A 17,304-nucleotide genomic window follows, 5' to 3' on the forward strand; every position below is an offset into this window, starting at 1 on the left:
GCAGGTCCCATGAAGGGACGGTAGGGGGACGAGGCGGATTCAGCCTCCTTGCACCCTTCAGGAAGCGGATGACCACGCTATTTCTGCCCACTGATTGGCCCTCAATAGGGACATGAGAGGCCGCTATAACCACCACATAGACTTTGAGCGTGGATGGAGAGCGACCCTTATCCAGCAGCTCTTGTAGAAAAGACAGCACCTCTACTAATTCGGAAGTGAGAGGGTGTTTGCCGCGGTTTAAACACCAGGCGGAGAAAAAAGACCACTTTAAGGCATAGAGGCGTCTCGTAGACGGAGGTCCCGATTCCAGCTGCGAAGGCGTGTCAACGGCGAGCAGGCTTTCAGGATCAGCGATGAGCGTAGAGTCGTCGCTGAAGGAGAAAAAATCTGAGAATCCTGTGGCGAGCGCCCGCTTATATAGCCAGATGCCCCGCCCATTCTGGCGGGCTTCGTCGCCATAGGCTCGTGCAGCTCAGCTGCCGCGCCATTGGTTAGTTTTTTAAAGCCCTGCACGAACCAATGGCCGTGCAGTTTCACTGCGTGAATGAAATAGGCTTCAGTTCAGGAGAAAAAAGGCTTTTTCCCATATGCGTCTTAAGCAAGACGCAGTACGAGTGAAGTATCGAAAGGGAACTGTGGTCAGATGAGATGTTGTCAGGCCATTATGTCAGTAAAAACCAATTTTCCTGTTCTGTCAGCCATATACTGTATATTTTGGTGAGTGCTACATTTTTAGAACGTGATGTGATGAGCAAGACTCTTCAAAAGCTGCCAGAGCAAAGGTCAAGCACGTCTGTCTAACGTATGTTTGCAGGGGCGCCACTATGGTTTCTGGGCCCCCTGAACAGCATATTGACTCCGGGGACGGAGGGAGGTCCCCCTCGGTAAAAATCGCGTTCCGGGCCCCCTCTCCCTCTTCGGGCCCTTGGAATTGTCCCAACATCCCCCCCCCATTATGGCACCCCTGTATGTTTACATAGAAAAACAATGGAAAAGCTGCAGAACAGCAGAATGTAAAAATGTTCTTTATGCAAATTGTTTCAGGTTATTAGAATAAATTAAAAATGCTGTGTCATGCATGAGATGCTATAAAAGACGATATATCGCAACAGTCATTGTTTTCACAATAAAACTGTTTACACTTCAAACTATTGTGTTCATAATTAAGATAATACATTAAAATAATATGATAAGGCACACCAGTTTGCAATATCAAGCAGCAAAATGAGCTGTTTTTTACAGCTAAAAATAGCTGGAAGCAGATGACACCGGAAGCCAGACCCATTCAATTTAAAAATGGCCGCGCCCGCTTTTACGGGAAAAATAAGGTGGAGAACTCTTACCTGCAGCTCCAGCACTTTGATGCGATGTCTGTGATTCCTCAGTTCTTCTTGAAGCTCTGAGATGGTCTCTTTCAGGTCCTGCATTTGCTGCTTGCGCTCTTCGTTCTCACGCAGCCAGTAGGAGACCTCATCTGTACAGCGGAACATGTCCGGACACCTCTGCTCCTCCAGATGAGGTAATGTGGCTATTAAACGACATTGTCTGTTTGGCATCACTTCATTGCTGTATTCACCACACTGCATTAAGCCACTGCTAACTCGATATGTCTGAGAAGTGTCTGTTTTGTCTGTGGTTTTAGATTCTTCAACAGTCTCTTTGGTTTTGACAACAGGGAATTGGACCCATGCTGCCCAGAGTAACAAAGCATACAGCAGAGATACCATTCTGCAATAGACTGAAGTTCTCCAGAAGACGTAAGGACTGGAGAGTGAAATCCTCATCAGACCCTGAAACCTGTTTGGGTCCTCAGATTGGCAAAGCCTATTTCCTCATGGTTTAATGCTGTCACTAGATCTCTCCAGGGCAGATGAGATGTAAATTAGATAGAGGAAGCTGATTGGCCAAACATTTGCCAAAAATCCTCAACAAATTGCCACCCAGCATTCTGCATAACGAAATAATAGAATTGATGGGTCTATGACATGACACTCATTTATTCAGTACATAAAAAATTTAGTTCATACATGCCATACATGCCTCATACATGTCTTTAACAAACAGTACAATTTCTGAATTAAAATTCATTTTGGCATTTTTGTGGGGCAGAATGTCAAAAAATGTATATCATGATTTAAAAAGAAAAAATCTTTAAAAGAAACACATTATTGTAGTTAGCCATAGTTTTTACTATTATTTCTTGAAAAAAAAAAAAAATCTTATTAATATTTGTCATGTGTAAGAGAGGACCTCTGCACTGCAGACCCTTATAACAATATCAGTGAGTCTCTTAACATATCAAATAATTTAGCCTTTTTATGGTGAGGTTAGTTCAGATTGAAAAACGCCGTGGTGTGACTCCCCCAAAATGTAATATTTGTAAAAAATAAATAAATAAACACTCACATGTATTCCTGGTGTGAAGAAAAAATGTTGATTCTTCATTGTTAAATTACAGCATTTCTTGATTTTTAAAGTCACTAAATTTATTATTCTTGAAAATGATATTAATGGTATAAAAGGTTTTTAAAGTCATGAAACCCCGAATACAAAGTATACATTTCTAAAAACTGGGCACATGACATTTCTTTATCTTGAACATTCTTATTTGCCATTTTCTAGACTAGTTTACTGTTTGTTTGTCAATTAAAAATATTCTTATATTATCTAAAGGCTCACTCCATATTTACTGACTCATGTTGCCCACTGAGTCTATATTGAGTTTGAGTTTATTTGACATAAAAAGTAGCAATACAACTGTGTTACAAATTCTTTGTCAAGGATAACACAATCATATTCATCAAACATTTTGTCTTACAAGTGCATATAGAGGACATTCAAGGAAAACAGATGCAACTTAACAGATGCACACATCAAGCATGTGCATAATAAATCCTGAAATTCCAAAGGCTGAAATAAAAGCCTCTGTAAAGTCAGCAAATAAAAATAAAAGATTAAATGAATGAAAAGGCAAATTAACAAATGAGATAAGCAAAGTTACCTTTTACCAGACAGGCAACTCCCTTTGTCATTATGAATGTGGCAAGAAAGTATATCATCCTTTCGCTCACTCACTGTTAGTAGGAAATGCTGCGCTATTAACAGTGTCACTATGGGTTGACAGACATCTTATTCTCTAAATCTCGTCTAATAGGATTACATTCACTGTGCAATGTAGGTGAATAGCCTGTAAAGAGACAGGAAAATAAAAAAATAAAGATAAAATAGAGATAAGATTACAATTTACTAATTGGATGTTACCATTTCCTTAAATTAAATATCATGTGTCCAAATGTGTGATTTTATAATTGACATGACCACTTTCTTTACACCATTTATGTTTATTTGTTATTAGCTATAAATAACAGATATCTGGAAATTACATATGATAATGACTAACATTTCATTGAACACGTATTTTATTAATAAATACAGGGGCAAAGCTTGCTCACACACTTCTGAATCTAAAACCTCTTTTTTCCCATTTAACCCCAGTATACTCATCTATTACTTTCTATGTCTGAGAATGCTACAACCAATAACATAAACATAAAAGCCAGCAAGGTCACGACTCCAATATAACGATGTGGCCTTAATGGAAAATGCCCCTCAGAATCGTTTTGCTCCAGGCGGTAGTTACCAATTTAGAAACCCTATTCTGAATGAACAGAATCACTCAGCTGAGAGAGCGAGCCTGTGTGATTGAAATTTATTGTTTCATTCCTAAGATCTCAAAAAAAATTATTTTGTATAACAAAGATTTTAATGACTTAAAAGCAGGAATAAATATGTTCATGTTGCAGTTTAAGGCACACAAGATAAGATAAAAATTTGCACTAAAACTGACAGCTAGAGTTTCCAGAAGATTTTACAAACATCACAGGGTGGCATTTTGTATTTTGTCATTAAATTATATAATGTTAATATAATAACTGAACTGAGACGTATTATTAAAATAATTGCAATTCTAAAATACTTTTTAAAAACACTAAAAAAAAAAAACCTTTAAAATAAAATTAGCATAATTTATTGTAAAGCTATACATGTTGCAAAGTGAAATGGAACAATTAGAAATCTTCTTCTTCCTCTTTCGGCTTCTCCCGATTAGGGGTCACCACAGCGGATCATCCGTTTCCATTTTGCACTTTCCTCTGCATCTTCCTCTGTCACACCAACCTGTGTCCTCTGTCATGTCCTCCATCACCACATCCATGAACCTCATCTTTGGTCTTCCGCTTCTCCTCCTGCCCGTTGGCTCCATCTTCAACATTCTTCTGCCGACATACCCTGCATCCCTCCTCTGCACATTCCCAAATCTCAGTCTTGCCTCCCTCACTTTGTCTACAAATTGTCCTACCTGTGCTGTCCCTCTAATATGCTCATTTCTGATCCTGTCCATTCTTGTCACTCCCAAAGAAAATCTCAGCATCTTCAACTCTACCACCTCCAGCTCCTTCTCCTGTCTTTTTGTCAGTGCCACCACCTCCAAGCCATACAACATAGCTGGTCTCACTACCGTCTTGTAAACGTTTTCTTTCACTCTTGCAGGTACCCTTCTATTGCAAATCACTCCTGACACTCTCCTCCACCCACTCCACCCTGCCTGCACACACTTCTTTACTTCTCTACCACACTCTCCATTACTTTGGACAACTGACCCCAAATATTTAAACTCATCCACCTTCACCACTTCTGCTCCTTGTAACTGTACAGTTCTGCTGCCCTCTCTCCCATTTATGCGCATGTACACTGTCTTGCTCCTACTGTCTTTCATTCCCCTTCTCTCCAGTGCGTACCTCCACCTCTCCAAACTCATTACTCCCTACTCTCACTACAAATCACAATATCATCCACGAACATCATAGTCCATGGGGGTTCCTGCCTGATCCCATCTGTCAGCCTGTCCATCACCATTGCAAACAAGAAAGGGCTAAGAGCCGATCCTTGATGCAATCTCACCTTCACCTTGAACCAGTCTGTCATTCCTACTGCACACCTCACCGCTGTCACAGTGTCCTCATACGTATCCTGCACCACTCTCACATACTTCTCTGCCACTCCTGACTTCCTCATATAATACCACAACTCTTCTCTCATCATAAGCTTTCTCTAAATCCACAAACACACAATACAACTCATTCTGGCCTTCTCTATACTGTACTTCTCCAACAACACTCTCAAAGCAAACACTGCATCCGTGGTGCTCTTTCCTGGCATGAACCCATACTGCCGCTCACAGATTATCACCTCTCCTCCTTTCAGTCTAGCTTCCACTACTCTTTCACATAACTTCATGGTGTGGTTAATCAGCTTTATACCCCTGTAGTTACTGCAGCTCTGCACATCTCCTTTGTTCTTATAAATCCGGTACGAGTACACTTCTTCTCCACTCTTCAGGCATGCTCTCACTTTCCAAGATGTTATTAAACAACCTGGTTAAAAACTTCACTGCCATCTCTCATAAGCATCTCCATGCCTCCACTGGTATCTCATCTGGACCAACCGCCTTTCCACTCGTCAACTTTTTCATAGCTGCCCTCACTTCATCCTCACTAATCCCCTGTACTTCCTAATTCACTATTTCCACATCATCCAACCTTCTCCCTCTTTCATTTTCTACATTCATCAGTTCCTCAAAATACTCCATCCACCTTCTCAACACCATCTCCTCACTTGTCAGCACATTTCCAATTGCATCCTTTATCACCCTAACCTGTAGCACATCCTTCCCAGCTCTATCCCGCTGTCTAGCCAATCAGTACAGGTCCTTTAACCCTTCCTCAGTGTTCAACTTCTAATCCAGCTTGTCATACGCTATTTCTTTAGCCTTCGCCACCTCTTCCTAAGCTTTGCACCGCATCTCCTTTTACTTCTGCTTACTTTCTTCATCTCTCTGATAATCCCAATTCTTTTTTGCTAACTTCTTCCTCCTTATGCTTTCCTGTACTTCTTCATTCCACCACCAAGCTTCTTTGTCTTCCTTCCTCTGTCCAGATGTCATACCAAGTACCTTCCTAGCTGTCTCCCTCACCACTTCTGCAGTGGTCACCCAGTCATTCGGTAACTCTTCACCGCCACCGAGTGCCTGTCTCACCTCCTTCCTGAATTTCACGCAACAGTCTTCCTCCATCAACTTCCACCATTCTATCCTTGGTTCAGTCCTTACTCTCTTCCTCCTCTTCACCTCCAAAGTCATCCTACAAACCACCATCCAATGCTGTTTAGCTACACAATCCCCTGCCACCACCTTACAGTCTTTGATCTCATTCCGGTTGCATCTCCTGTGTAGAACATAGTCCCATAGTGTGCACCTTCCCCCACTCTTATACGTCAAACTGTGCTTCTGCTTCTGCTAAAATATGTATTTATCACTGCCATTTCCATTCTTTTTGCAAAATCTACCACCATCTGCCCTTCCCCATTCTGTTTCTTGACACCATACCCATCACCTCCTCATCACCTCTGTTCACCTTCTCCAACTTGCCCATTGAAATCACACACACCCCACTTGCAGGGGATATGCACTGATGACATTTATCACTGCCCCTTCAAATTCCAGTTTTACACTTATCTTTCTGTCACTCTATTCACCTCCAATACATTCTTTACATACTTTTTCTTTCGGGATTACCCCTACACCATTTCTCTTTCCCAGTGTTAATTTCGTTGACGAATAATTTTCGTCATAATTGTCGTCAACGAAATTTTTTTCACAGACGACAACGAGACGATAACAAACTAAAACTCTTTTTGAATGACAAAAACTATGACGTAAATCTATTGACATTTTCGTCAATGAATAAAAACGAGATGAAAATGTTAGGGAGGGACGATTTGGGAAGAGATTCAGAACGAATCTGCTGCGTGGTTCGGAGGTTAGATGCGTACATATGAACCGGCGGGACATGAGCTAACATACACTTGCTGCACATCGCATAAAACGTTAAAAAAATGTCAATATGTGGGAGTAAGAGAAGAGCAGACATATGGATAAATCTGACGACGCAAGAGAGAACTCAATTCGCTCCGGTTTTCTGAGCGCAGACCCTGAAGCATACACATACAGAAAGTGCGTCTCACAGCGCGCGAGTACTCTTTCGTGTCGCATGAACGGAGAATTGCGACAATCAAGCAACAAAAGAAAGACAGAAAATCACGCATTGCTCTTGACTGAAAACCTTTAGTAGCTCTAAAGATTAATCTAAATTTATTTATAGAAATAAATATGTCTGCTTAAAAGAATGAGGAATATGGTAAACAAGTTGCTATAAAGAATGCATAATTAGCCTATATAACCATTGGTATTTCATTAAAAAGAAGACCATGTTCTTGTTCTTTATGAGAAGTCTTATGATATTTAGTCGACTAAAACTAGACTAAAACTAAAAACAGTTCAGATGACTAAAATATGACTAAAACTAAATGGCATTTTAGTCAAAAGACTGTGACTAAAACTAAATCAAAATTTGCTGTCAAAATTAACACTGCTCTTTCCATCCACATCATGGTAGAAGAGTTTGAATCCGCCTCCGATGCTCCTGGCCTTACTCCCCTTCCACTGGGTCTCTTGCACACACAGTGTGCTTTTCTCTGTTCCATCATGTCAGCCAGCTCTCTCCCTTTATCAGTCATAGTGCCAACATTCAACATTCCGACTCTCACATCCACTCTCTTACCCTTCCTCTTTTCTCGTTGTCTCTGGAGACGCCTTCCCCCTCTCCTTCTCCTTTTTCCCCAACAGTAGCATAGTTTCCACTGGTACCCTGCTGGCCAGCAGTACTAGTGGCGGTCGTTGTTAACCCGGGCCTCGACTGAGAGTGCACTGGCTTTTGCAACCCCAGTGGCTGGGTTGAACAATTATAAATAATATAATTAATTTTACTGTATTTATAATATATTTGAATAATTCCACCAGTTTTCAGTGTATTGTTTCAATTACCATGTTTACCCTATTTTTATTGGCCATATTACGTAAAAATATATGTATAAAAATAAATAAATATAACAAATACAAGATTTAATATAAATATATAAAAAATATATACAGTAAAATAGTAAAATAGATTTTGTTGTAAAACATTACTTTATTTTTGTTGTTGTTGCTGTTGTCGTTGTTGTTGTTCAAATTACTTTTACTTTTTTTACAGTGTAGCTTCCCCAGGAATCTCTTTACCACTAAAAAAAAAAAAACTTTGTTTAGCTCACACAAAGTGTGAGTCATCTATTTATTACTGTATATTTATGTTTCATATTTTCTGCTATAATATGATTTTTTTTTCTCCATGAAAAATATTTAATTTTGGCAAAGGTACAGCAATGCATTTTCTGCTCAACCTAATCTGTTATTGGCATTCAATCCTATCAAAACATGGTCATTTTGTATTATGAGCTTTTGCTCTGCCTCTTCCACACAAACTGTAAATAGACCCGGATGGCTTCCTTGTTCAAATCCCTCACCTTCCAATTCATTTCAACACAAGATTAGCACCTATGTGCCCTTACACACAAAAAAAACATGCCCCATAATTGATTTGATGTGAATTAAACCTTTTTGAAGTGAGTTAAACCTTTAATCACCTAAGTCATGTATGAGCTTTTGCTCTGCCTCTTCCACACAAACTGTAAATACACCCGGATGGCTTCCTTGTTCAAAACCCTCACCTTCCAATTCATTTCAACACAAGATTAGCACCTATGTGCCCTTACACACAAAAAAACATGCCCCATAATTGATTTGATGTGAATTAAACCTTTTTGAAGTGAGTTAAACCTTTAATCACCTAAGTCATGTAAACTGACACGTATGCCCTTAAACATAATGAGAAAGACAATCATGATTTGATAAGCCAGACACCTGAGTGAAGATCTCATCCTAATCTCACACTCATTCACAACTGACTTTTCACTGTTGACTGACAGTCTTTGATGGATTACTCATCCGTACTATAGATGATGCGCCGGGTTTCCTACCTGCACCACCCATTAAAAGTGACAGAGTTTGGTGACCTTGAGGAATTGACGCACAGGTAGCTTATAAAAGAAGACTAGATGAGGGTTTCAGACATCAGAGACAAGCAAACGCACACATAACCAGACAGATCAGAGATCCTCAGAGAGAAGAACCTTGGCAGGCTGACTTCTTTCTGCACAACAGGTGGGTAAGAAATTCATCCAGGGAGGTTCAGCTTTACATTTTTTTTTTTTTTGCAATGTCTAATAATTAATGTATTCATGCTTATTTTATTAATTTAAAGTGTTATTTCACAAATATGCATTCCATTCACAATATTTTCTTTGTTCTTATAATTCTGGCATGCAATGAAATAATGCTTTGCATAACTATGCATGCATTAAATGCGATTGAGTGTGCATAAATGTGAATATTGCTATGTTATTAATATTGACATTAATCATTGTGTTCTGTCAGATATTGTGAGGGGAGTGAGGATGTTGTGTCCTGCTTGGCTCTTGGCTCTGGCTGTTCTATGTGCGGGTGGGTCTGAAGTCAGAGCTCAGTGTTGGGAGAACACCCGCTGCAGAGACCTCACCACTGACGAGAACATCTTGGTGAGTTACAATATTCCTTGCACAAATGACTGCTTAGCTTCTAATGTTAGAACTTTCAGCTCAGTTTGCAAGTTATCTCAAATTCAAATTCAAATAAACACATCTTATTGATTAATAGTGAGGCAAATGTCACTACTATGATTGCTAATTGTTTAGGATTAGGGATTTGAACCACAACCCAGAATGAGGACTCAATTCATGTGGCTTGCCGAGAAGAGGTGTGTTTTTACTAAGTAATGATTGTAGCCAAACAGAGGCTAGAAGAGGGGAGGGCAAAAAAGACTTTACATTAGACATTAGAGAGACTTGTATCTAAAAAGGGGGACATCATAGAATAACACAGAGACTCTTGGTTGGACTTTTTTGACTTGGGTCAGTATGTAATCACTCAAAAAACCCGAGCAACCATCTAGCAATGTCCCAGCAGCCACTAATGAAACAAAAATGCATCTTGTTTACCTGAAAGCTTACTGGTACATTAGCTAGTATGGAGAAAAAAGACATTTTAAAAAGTCAGTATTCATTTAACGTTTTGGTTAAGTGACCTTTGTCAATAATTTACAAGCAGAGCACAGTGTGATGTAGCATATGCAAATGTGTCCACGTGTAACATTTTTGTCATAGTTTTAGTAATTTTTCTAATTTTCTGCTGGTTTTTCTTTTCAGTTTGTTTGCATTTGATATGTTCTATGTCTTCGTATTGACCATTTTATGAATAATTCCACCATTTTCCAGTTTATTTTTCAGTTATAATGCTTAGCTTGTTTTTTGGCCTTGTCATTACATGCCCGTATTTTGCTAATTTACAAGCTCGTAATGCTTTTTGGGGGACTCACATAATTTCAAAACACTTTTTTCTGATACTGTACATTGTTGCAACATCTTTTCACCTTCTGCCTCTAAAAAAAATAAGTCCATATCTCTTTAAAGCTCAACTTTCCAAAAAAAAACAAAACTAGTCTGCTCTGATTGGTCAGCTGCTTAGACCATGTGCCAGAAATGTAATGTTCTAACCATACAGTAATTGAGCTCATTCAGCTGGCAAGGCTTCATGAGGAGCTGTAACAGTATTGTATCCTGTGGCATCTGTATTGGAAGTCCATACAATCTTTTTTTGATTGTATGGATTGAAAAAAAAAACAGCATCTCCGTGAAGTAGCGAATTCACTTACCCAGCTTTTCTTTGAAGGCAGACCAAAGCAGCCAGTAGGCAGGTATTATGCAAATGTTTAACATGTTGCGGTAGTCACAGAAATAATGGCAGGGCTACAAACCAAACATTTCGTGTGTTTTCTGTTGGAGAAATGAGCTCCATTTGGTGTGGACTTTGTGTTGTGTAACTTTGCAGATCATTTACAGCTATATTACACACTAAAGAAAAGCTTAAAATAAAAAACACAACATGATAGGTGCCCTTTAAATATCTTCTCTGATTGGTCTTTTTGTATTTTACTTTTGCCGATGAAGACATGACTGAAAAGTTATAGTAAATAGGCTACAGTTTGGTTTTGAAAAATGGGCACAGCAGCACCACAACATTTGCCTTTTCTTTAGAAAATGTAAAACTCTCTAGTTTCTTCTTTTGCTCTTCCTAAGAACTGCATACAGCTATGCAGGTCTGATCTGACAGATGAAACCCCAGTCTACCCCGGAGAAAGCCATTTGCAGCCTCCCTCTGAACTGGAGCAAACCGAGGTCCTCGCACCTCTGTCCCCTGCTGCCCTCGCTCCTGCTGAGCAAATGGACCCCGAGTCCAGCCACGAGCACAAGCGCTCTTATTCCATGGAGCATTTCCGTTGGGGAAAGCCAGTGGGTCGCAAGCGCCGGCCTATCAAGGTGTACACGAACGGCATGGAGGAGGAATCTGCCGAGACTCTCCCAGCCGAGATGAGACGCGAGCTGGCCACCAACGAGGTCAACTATCCTCAAGAGGAGAGTGCTTTAAACCAGCAGGAGAAGAAGGATGGCTCCTACAAAATGAACCATTTCCGCTGGAGCGGCCCACCTGCTGGCAAGCGCTACGGAGGCTTCATGAAGTCCTGGGACGAGCGCAGTCAGAAACCCCTTCTCACACTCTTCAAAAATGTCATAAACAAAGAGCATCAGATGAAGGACCAGTGAGGGGGTTTTAATGGGATGAGTGGGTAGGGGATTGTTTTTAATATACTTTCTCCCCAGCAAACTTATCATGCATAGTCAACAAAAAGAGGGTGGGTGGTGTTGCCAGTAGCACTTAATTCTTGACACTTAGTTTATTCACATTGTATAACAACAATAAATTCTGAATTCTGTACATAGAAATGCTGTGGTGATTAAATACTGATGTAGAGGCTACAAAAACAGCATTTTTGGATTATGTATTGAAATGTATTATACTGTAAATTTTGAAAATGTGATATAAAATGATTGTTTCAAGCAGAAAAGAACAAAATCGTTCCTTTCTGAGAAACAAGCAGACATCAGAATCATTCAGCAGTATGTGCAGTTGCCAATAAAGCTATAAACACAGGTCAGACTTTGAATTCATAAAAGTAGTCTTTAATTGATATTCTTATTATTCACACCACATATGTACATCACTTAATGATTTCATGTAGGCAAACATTCACAGAACACAGTTCTGAAGTCTCATCCTTTTACAGTGACAGTATCTAAACACATAACAGGAACAAAGTTGACTAATTGCGGTCCACAGTGTTGTAATGATCTCACTTAAATGAAAAATGATAAAAGCACAGACAAAACACCCAGTGCATGCAGCAGCTGACAAGGAAAGACTAAACTCTGATATTTCATACATGCAAAATCACCTCACATGTAAGCAGTCTAGAATATTCAATCAGATGAACATCATAGCCATATTGACAAAGATAAAAACCACTTGTTTTTTATGCTTACAAATAAACTCAAGGTATCACCAAAAATATATATAAAATAAAATAAAACATGAAAAATGACTTGAACTAAAAAACAAACAACAAAAAGAAAGACCATGGGCTTTTATGACAGAAAAGTAAACATGTTTTTATGTGGAACTGGAACAATATGACATGACAACAGATATAACACACCATCACATTTTAGACAAGAACACATCAAGATGACATTTTTCAGCATACACCACATTTACACAGTGAGCTTTAAAGTGCTGCATTTAAACCCAGGATAACAAAATCTTGATGTAAACTTGAAATTATTTACAAATTTAAGTAAAATAAAGGACTTGTTACTGTACAAGTGACAAATGAAACACACAAATTATGGCAAAAAAGGTAGATAATCGATCCCTTTAGACCCTAAAAGTAGTGTCTGAAAAGGTGTGGTCACATTTGCAAGCAAAATGCCATTATTTCAACAGGAATCCATGTTATTGAGAATTTCCCGTGAGATGGCATGCGTTGACCAACAGAAAGCTGCTTGGTTTGAAAGTGAATATAGCAAAATACCAATAGGAATACACACAATCTGGAATTTCATGCCAGGGCAAAAGATTTTCTCAAGCAGATTTCGCAATGGGTTCAAGTTGGCCATGCAAATTCGCAGAAAGCTGCTTGGTTTGAAAGTGATTTCTGTGTGTACTGTGCTTTATACATTATGACACCATGGTACAGAAAAAAAAAATGATGCAATCAAACCAACACTACGCAAATGAAAACCCTTCACGTATGAAACTGCACCGATAAGAGTATAATGAATAATGATACAGGTCTGACTTTACTATGTGAATGTAACACATTCACTTTCTTACACACAGCGACATTAAGCCATCAGTTCTGACTGGAATACTGCATTGAGTTAAACTAGAAACTAAGTATTTACTGTATGTTTCCTCAGCTTCTACTCAACAGGTTTTATTTTTTAATTTCAATAATTATTGCTTTAAATACAGCTGTTATTGCAGCATGTAGAGACGGTTTAAACATGCGATCAAAGCTTGTATTTAGTTAAACTGACCATACCCACACAAACACACAAAAAAAAACACGTGGAAACACATCTGGGACATTTTTGGACACATTTTCTTAACTTAAATACAAAACTTAAGGCAGCTTTACTCTTTAGTTGAACAAGAAAACCAATCACTTGCTCTGAACAACAGACTGTACACACTTACACAGTAACCTGAACATGAAAACCTCATTCTGCTCTCTACGCTATCAGACAAGATACGATCATTTGTCGATAAATTCTGTTTTGTTTTGTTTTTTCATCTAAACTAAGTTTTTAAGTGCATATATAACCAACATATGTTATATTCTCTTGGTTTGTTTGTCTTTGTTGGCATAAATAGACTTCAGGATAAAGTACAGCCGTAATCCTTATCTAAAGTCAGATATTACACTAGAGAACACAGTTTAGAAGAAACAGAGTTACACCTGGACATTGAGAAGGAGTGATAATAGTGGGATGAAAACAGCTGCATGTGGTGACTAGGGCTCCTGGGTCTCTCAGTATACACAGAGGTCTGGAAACGTCATTTCATAGACTGGTATGGAGCGGCTCCGGCCGTGACCATTTCCGACAGAGCCAGATGGACTCGGTGGAGGCCTATCCAACAGAGAGAGAGCGAAAGACAGATGGAACAAGTGTCAATTACATGAGACAGACAATACAGCCTTTTTCCACTGTAGTGGTTTCCTACTCGACATTTTTATATGGCTATTACATAAAATATTTGTCCTTTATGCACAATTGAATGATTAGGAAAGCTAATTTATAAAATCTCACAGAAAACAGTTTTATATTATGTACCTGATTGTGATTTCGAAGATTTGGTTGAGTTTACTCTGCAACAGGGAAGCCTAGAGAGAAACAGTACAGGCGGAGAGTTCATGCACAAAGTAAAAAGAAATGAACAGATGTAGGAGCTGAACAGAAGAGCTGTGTTTGTGCTTTTTGATGATAAAATTAGAGTGTGTACGCTAGCTAGGCATTGGACTCACCCTGGCCCCACAGTGGGCTGCTATCTCCTCAAACGGGGCGGTCTGAAACCTCTCCACCACCTGCCTTCTACGCTCTCTCTCCAGCTCCTCCACATTCACGCTGTCTACTGAACAAACACACACACACACACACACACACACACAAACACAGGTGATTCTGTGCTAAGTGACATAGACCAGCCTAGAAAATGTTTTCAGTTTAAGTTAAATTTATGGATATTGCTACTAACAACATTTTTTTGGTACCATGTCTTCTCCAGTCATTTGTGGTTACTCAATAAGGATTATTTAAAATCATATTTTACAGAGATCATTAATCAGAGTGACAGTTTTGCACCAATACTATAACTACACTATAAAAGTCAATATAAAAGAATGACTTAATTACAGTAACGTAGTCTGGGGTTGATAAGATTTTTTTAAATGTTTTAAAATGATGTTTTAAACACAGTAAATACAGTAATATTGTGAAATAATATTACAATTTAAAATAAATGTTTTCTATTTTAATATATTTAATTGCTTTTACTTTAAAATTGTATTCTGTATTTTCAGCTGCCATTACTCCAGTCTTCAATGTCAATACTTTTTCAGGATTATTTGGTGCATATACAGTATAGAATATATTATATATAAGATATAAAATACATATATATATATATACAGTGGGTACGGAAAGTATTCAGACCCCCTTAAATTTTTCACTCTGTTATCTGCTCTGCTGTGGATCTCTGTAAAGACACCGAACGTAGGTTAAAAAAATACCGCTGATAGTAGATACAATTCTAAGAGGTGGACACACACATACAGACACTCAGCAGTGTAATAAAGATGAGGATGTTTTACCTGCTCTTTCTCTGGACTGTTTCTAGACTCCATCTCTAACTGCAGAGAGACAGTGTCTCCAATACTCTTCCTCTTGGACAGTCGGTCTTCATCTGCGTTAGTTACAAAAATAATATTTTCGTAATGTACTGTGTTATGAAGAATTCCAGAAAAAAAGCTCAGCTGTACTATAACATTTAAATGTAAAATGCCCTCACTGTATGTGTCTAATGACACATAACTGTAGTTCAAAAATACGACAGGACATCCAGTTTCAATGTATTTAAAGCTCAGGCTGAGGGTCAGACCTGTGATCTGTGGGATGTATGAAGTGGCCAGTCTCTCTGTGTTGTATCCGCTGCCGCCCAGCATCTCTGCTATCTTAGTCTGCACAAACAGCACCTCTCCCTCCACCTTCTCCAACTTCTCTGGGATCCTGAAAGAGAAAGAGGCTAAAGATATTCTTCAGCTTTATATTGGTACACTTTTCCGAGGTAGTAGAAACCAGATGGATAAGAGATCTCTGAATGTTTTGTGGGTTTAATGCCTTACATAACCATTTGCTCAGCACATCACAGCTGAAAATGTCCCAAGGATGATCTTATAGTGAACTGAAAGACATTGAACTGAGTAGAAACTGTACAGTATGTTCTCTACCCAGTACATACGTTTGTAAGAACTGAGACAGAACTAGGCATTTCTGTTGGTTTATTAGTGTGAACCACGGCAGAAAAGCAGTGTATCTCATAATGGTGAGAAGAACATTATGGTAGTTTGAACAGTCTATGTAAGTGTTGCTTACTTTGAGCTCTCAACAAGAACATCCTCTGGCAGCAGGAAAGGGACGAGTTTCTTTCTTGACTCAATCACCTGTGGGAAAAAACAGACAGACAGATAGATAGATCTATAGATACAGTAGATAGATTCACAGACAGACAGATAAATGGATCGATGGAAGGACGGACGGACAGACAAACGGGCAGGCAGACAGACAGAAAGATAGGTCTCACCTCATGGACATGTTGGCAGAATGTAGGCACAGTGGTCAGCTGACAGATGAGGTTCAGGTACACAGCTGACAGAGCGTGGATGGCACAGCGGGTATATACAGGAAGAGCCTCTTCAGTCAAGGCCAGGTCCTGAGGAAGAGGACGCATCAGGGGAAATGAAAAAAGGCTGAGAACTATTGTTATTGTACTCTTATTGTACTGACACTTTTATGACTTATAGTTGAATATTATACAGTGAGTACTGGAGCATAATGTAAAGAGATGCCGACATAAAGGTCGACTTGTGTTAGGTTTGAAAATGTATATTAATTAACATATATCATTATGCTGACCCTATGTGTCCACTGGCATATTTATTCAGCCCCACAGCCATGTACATATCACAGAGGTGAGAGAAATTACCTGTAATGCCAAAGCCAGTCGGATCAGGTCCACCACCGCCTCCTCATTGGCCAGCTCCACACAGATCAACCCCAGCAGCGTATAAAGAGACTCAAAATGCCGCTGGACGCTGCTCTCCTCTTTGCAGGCTAGGTAAATGTGGCGGTATAGCCTCTGGCTGTGTTTCTTCATGAACAGGTTATCCTGCCTTGAGCACTTGTCTACTTTCAGCTTCAGTACTGAGATATCTGAGATAATTCTGTTGAAAACGATAGCAAAATGCACTGTAGAATCTTTTGTCAGGTAACTCTCAGGGACCTACTGTAGCAAAACACTTTGTGCAATTAAATAATATCTATTTTTAAAACATATATAAGAGCAATTCATACAGCGAAATGTATGATAGCGAGAAATACATTTTTAACCAATAACTAACCAAAAGCTATTGTAAGCATGGTATTACAATATGTGACCCTGGACCACAAAACCAGTCTTATGTTGCGCGGGTATATTTGTAGCAATAGCCAAAAAAACATTGTATGGGTCAAAATTATAGATTTTTCTTTTATGCCAAAAAT

At 39.1% G+C, this 17,304-nt stretch overlaps 3 protein-coding genes across 4 annotated transcripts in view; 1 reads left to right on the plus strand and 2 right to left on the minus strand.

The window, feature by feature from the left end:
• LOC107674087 (angiopoietin-4-like) overlaps positions 1-3,114 on the minus strand; it is a 9,673-nt gene extending 6,559 nt beyond the window's left edge. For both annotated transcript variants that reach the window (XM_016467965.1, XM_016467964.1), the window contains exons 1-2: positions 3,002-3,114; positions 1,344-1,948 (exon numbers count right to left, since the gene is read on the minus strand). In XM_016467965.1, coding sequence (XP_016323451.1) covers positions 1,344-1,784 — 441 coding nt within the window. In that variant the 5' untranslated portion in view covers positions 1,785-1,948; positions 3,002-3,114. The remainder of the gene's footprint in view (positions 1-1,343; positions 1,949-3,001) is intronic.
• On the plus strand, positions 1,700-12,480 carry LOC107674088 (pro-opiomelanocortin-2-like). Its single transcript, XM_016467966.1, has 4 exons — positions 1,700-1,757; positions 8,950-9,158; positions 9,428-9,567; positions 11,164-12,480. The coding sequence occupies exons 3-4, from the start codon at positions 9,448-9,450 to the stop codon at positions 11,686-11,688; spliced, it is 645 nt and encodes a 214-aa protein (XP_016323452.1). The 5' UTR covers positions 1,700-1,757; positions 8,950-9,158; positions 9,428-9,447; the 3' UTR covers positions 11,689-12,480.
• Positions 12,481-15,211: 2,731 nt separating this feature from the next.
• The window catches only part of LOC107674037 (protein EFR3 homolog B-like), a 21,782-nt gene continuing 19,689 nt past the window's right edge, over positions 15,212-17,304 (minus strand). Inside the window, exons 15-20 of the mRNA XM_016467896.1 lie at positions 16,748-16,985; positions 16,346-16,474; positions 16,138-16,205; positions 15,644-15,771; positions 15,357-15,448; positions 15,212-15,241 (exon numbers count right to left, since the gene is read on the minus strand). Of these exons, the coding sequence (XP_016323382.1) occupies positions 15,212-15,241; positions 15,357-15,448; positions 15,644-15,771; positions 16,138-16,205; positions 16,346-16,474; positions 16,748-16,985 (685 nt within the window). The remainder of the gene's footprint in view (positions 15,242-15,356; positions 15,449-15,643; positions 15,772-16,137; positions 16,206-16,345; positions 16,475-16,747; positions 16,986-17,304) is intronic.

This window comes from Sinocyclocheilus anshuiensis, unplaced genomic scaffold (assembly GCF_001515605.1).
Source record: "Sinocyclocheilus anshuiensis isolate Anshui unplaced genomic scaffold, SAMN03320099.WGS_v1.1 scaffold544, whole genome shotgun sequence".
In the NCBI taxonomy this organism is placed as follows: domain Eukaryota; kingdom Metazoa; phylum Chordata; class Actinopteri; order Cypriniformes; family Cyprinidae; genus Sinocyclocheilus; species Sinocyclocheilus anshuiensis.

What these genes read in the sequence shown, in the direction of transcription:
- LOC107674088 (XM_016467966.1), top strand. Translation starts at nt 9,448, where the DNA reads ATGTTGTGTCCTGCTTGGCTCTTGGCTCTGGCTGTTCTATGTGCGGGT. An exon ending in CCACTGACGAGAACATCTTG is followed by an intron (nt 9,568 to 11,163) that starts GTGAGTTACAAT and finishes GCTCTTCCTAAG; the next exon opens with AACTGCATACAGCTATGCAG.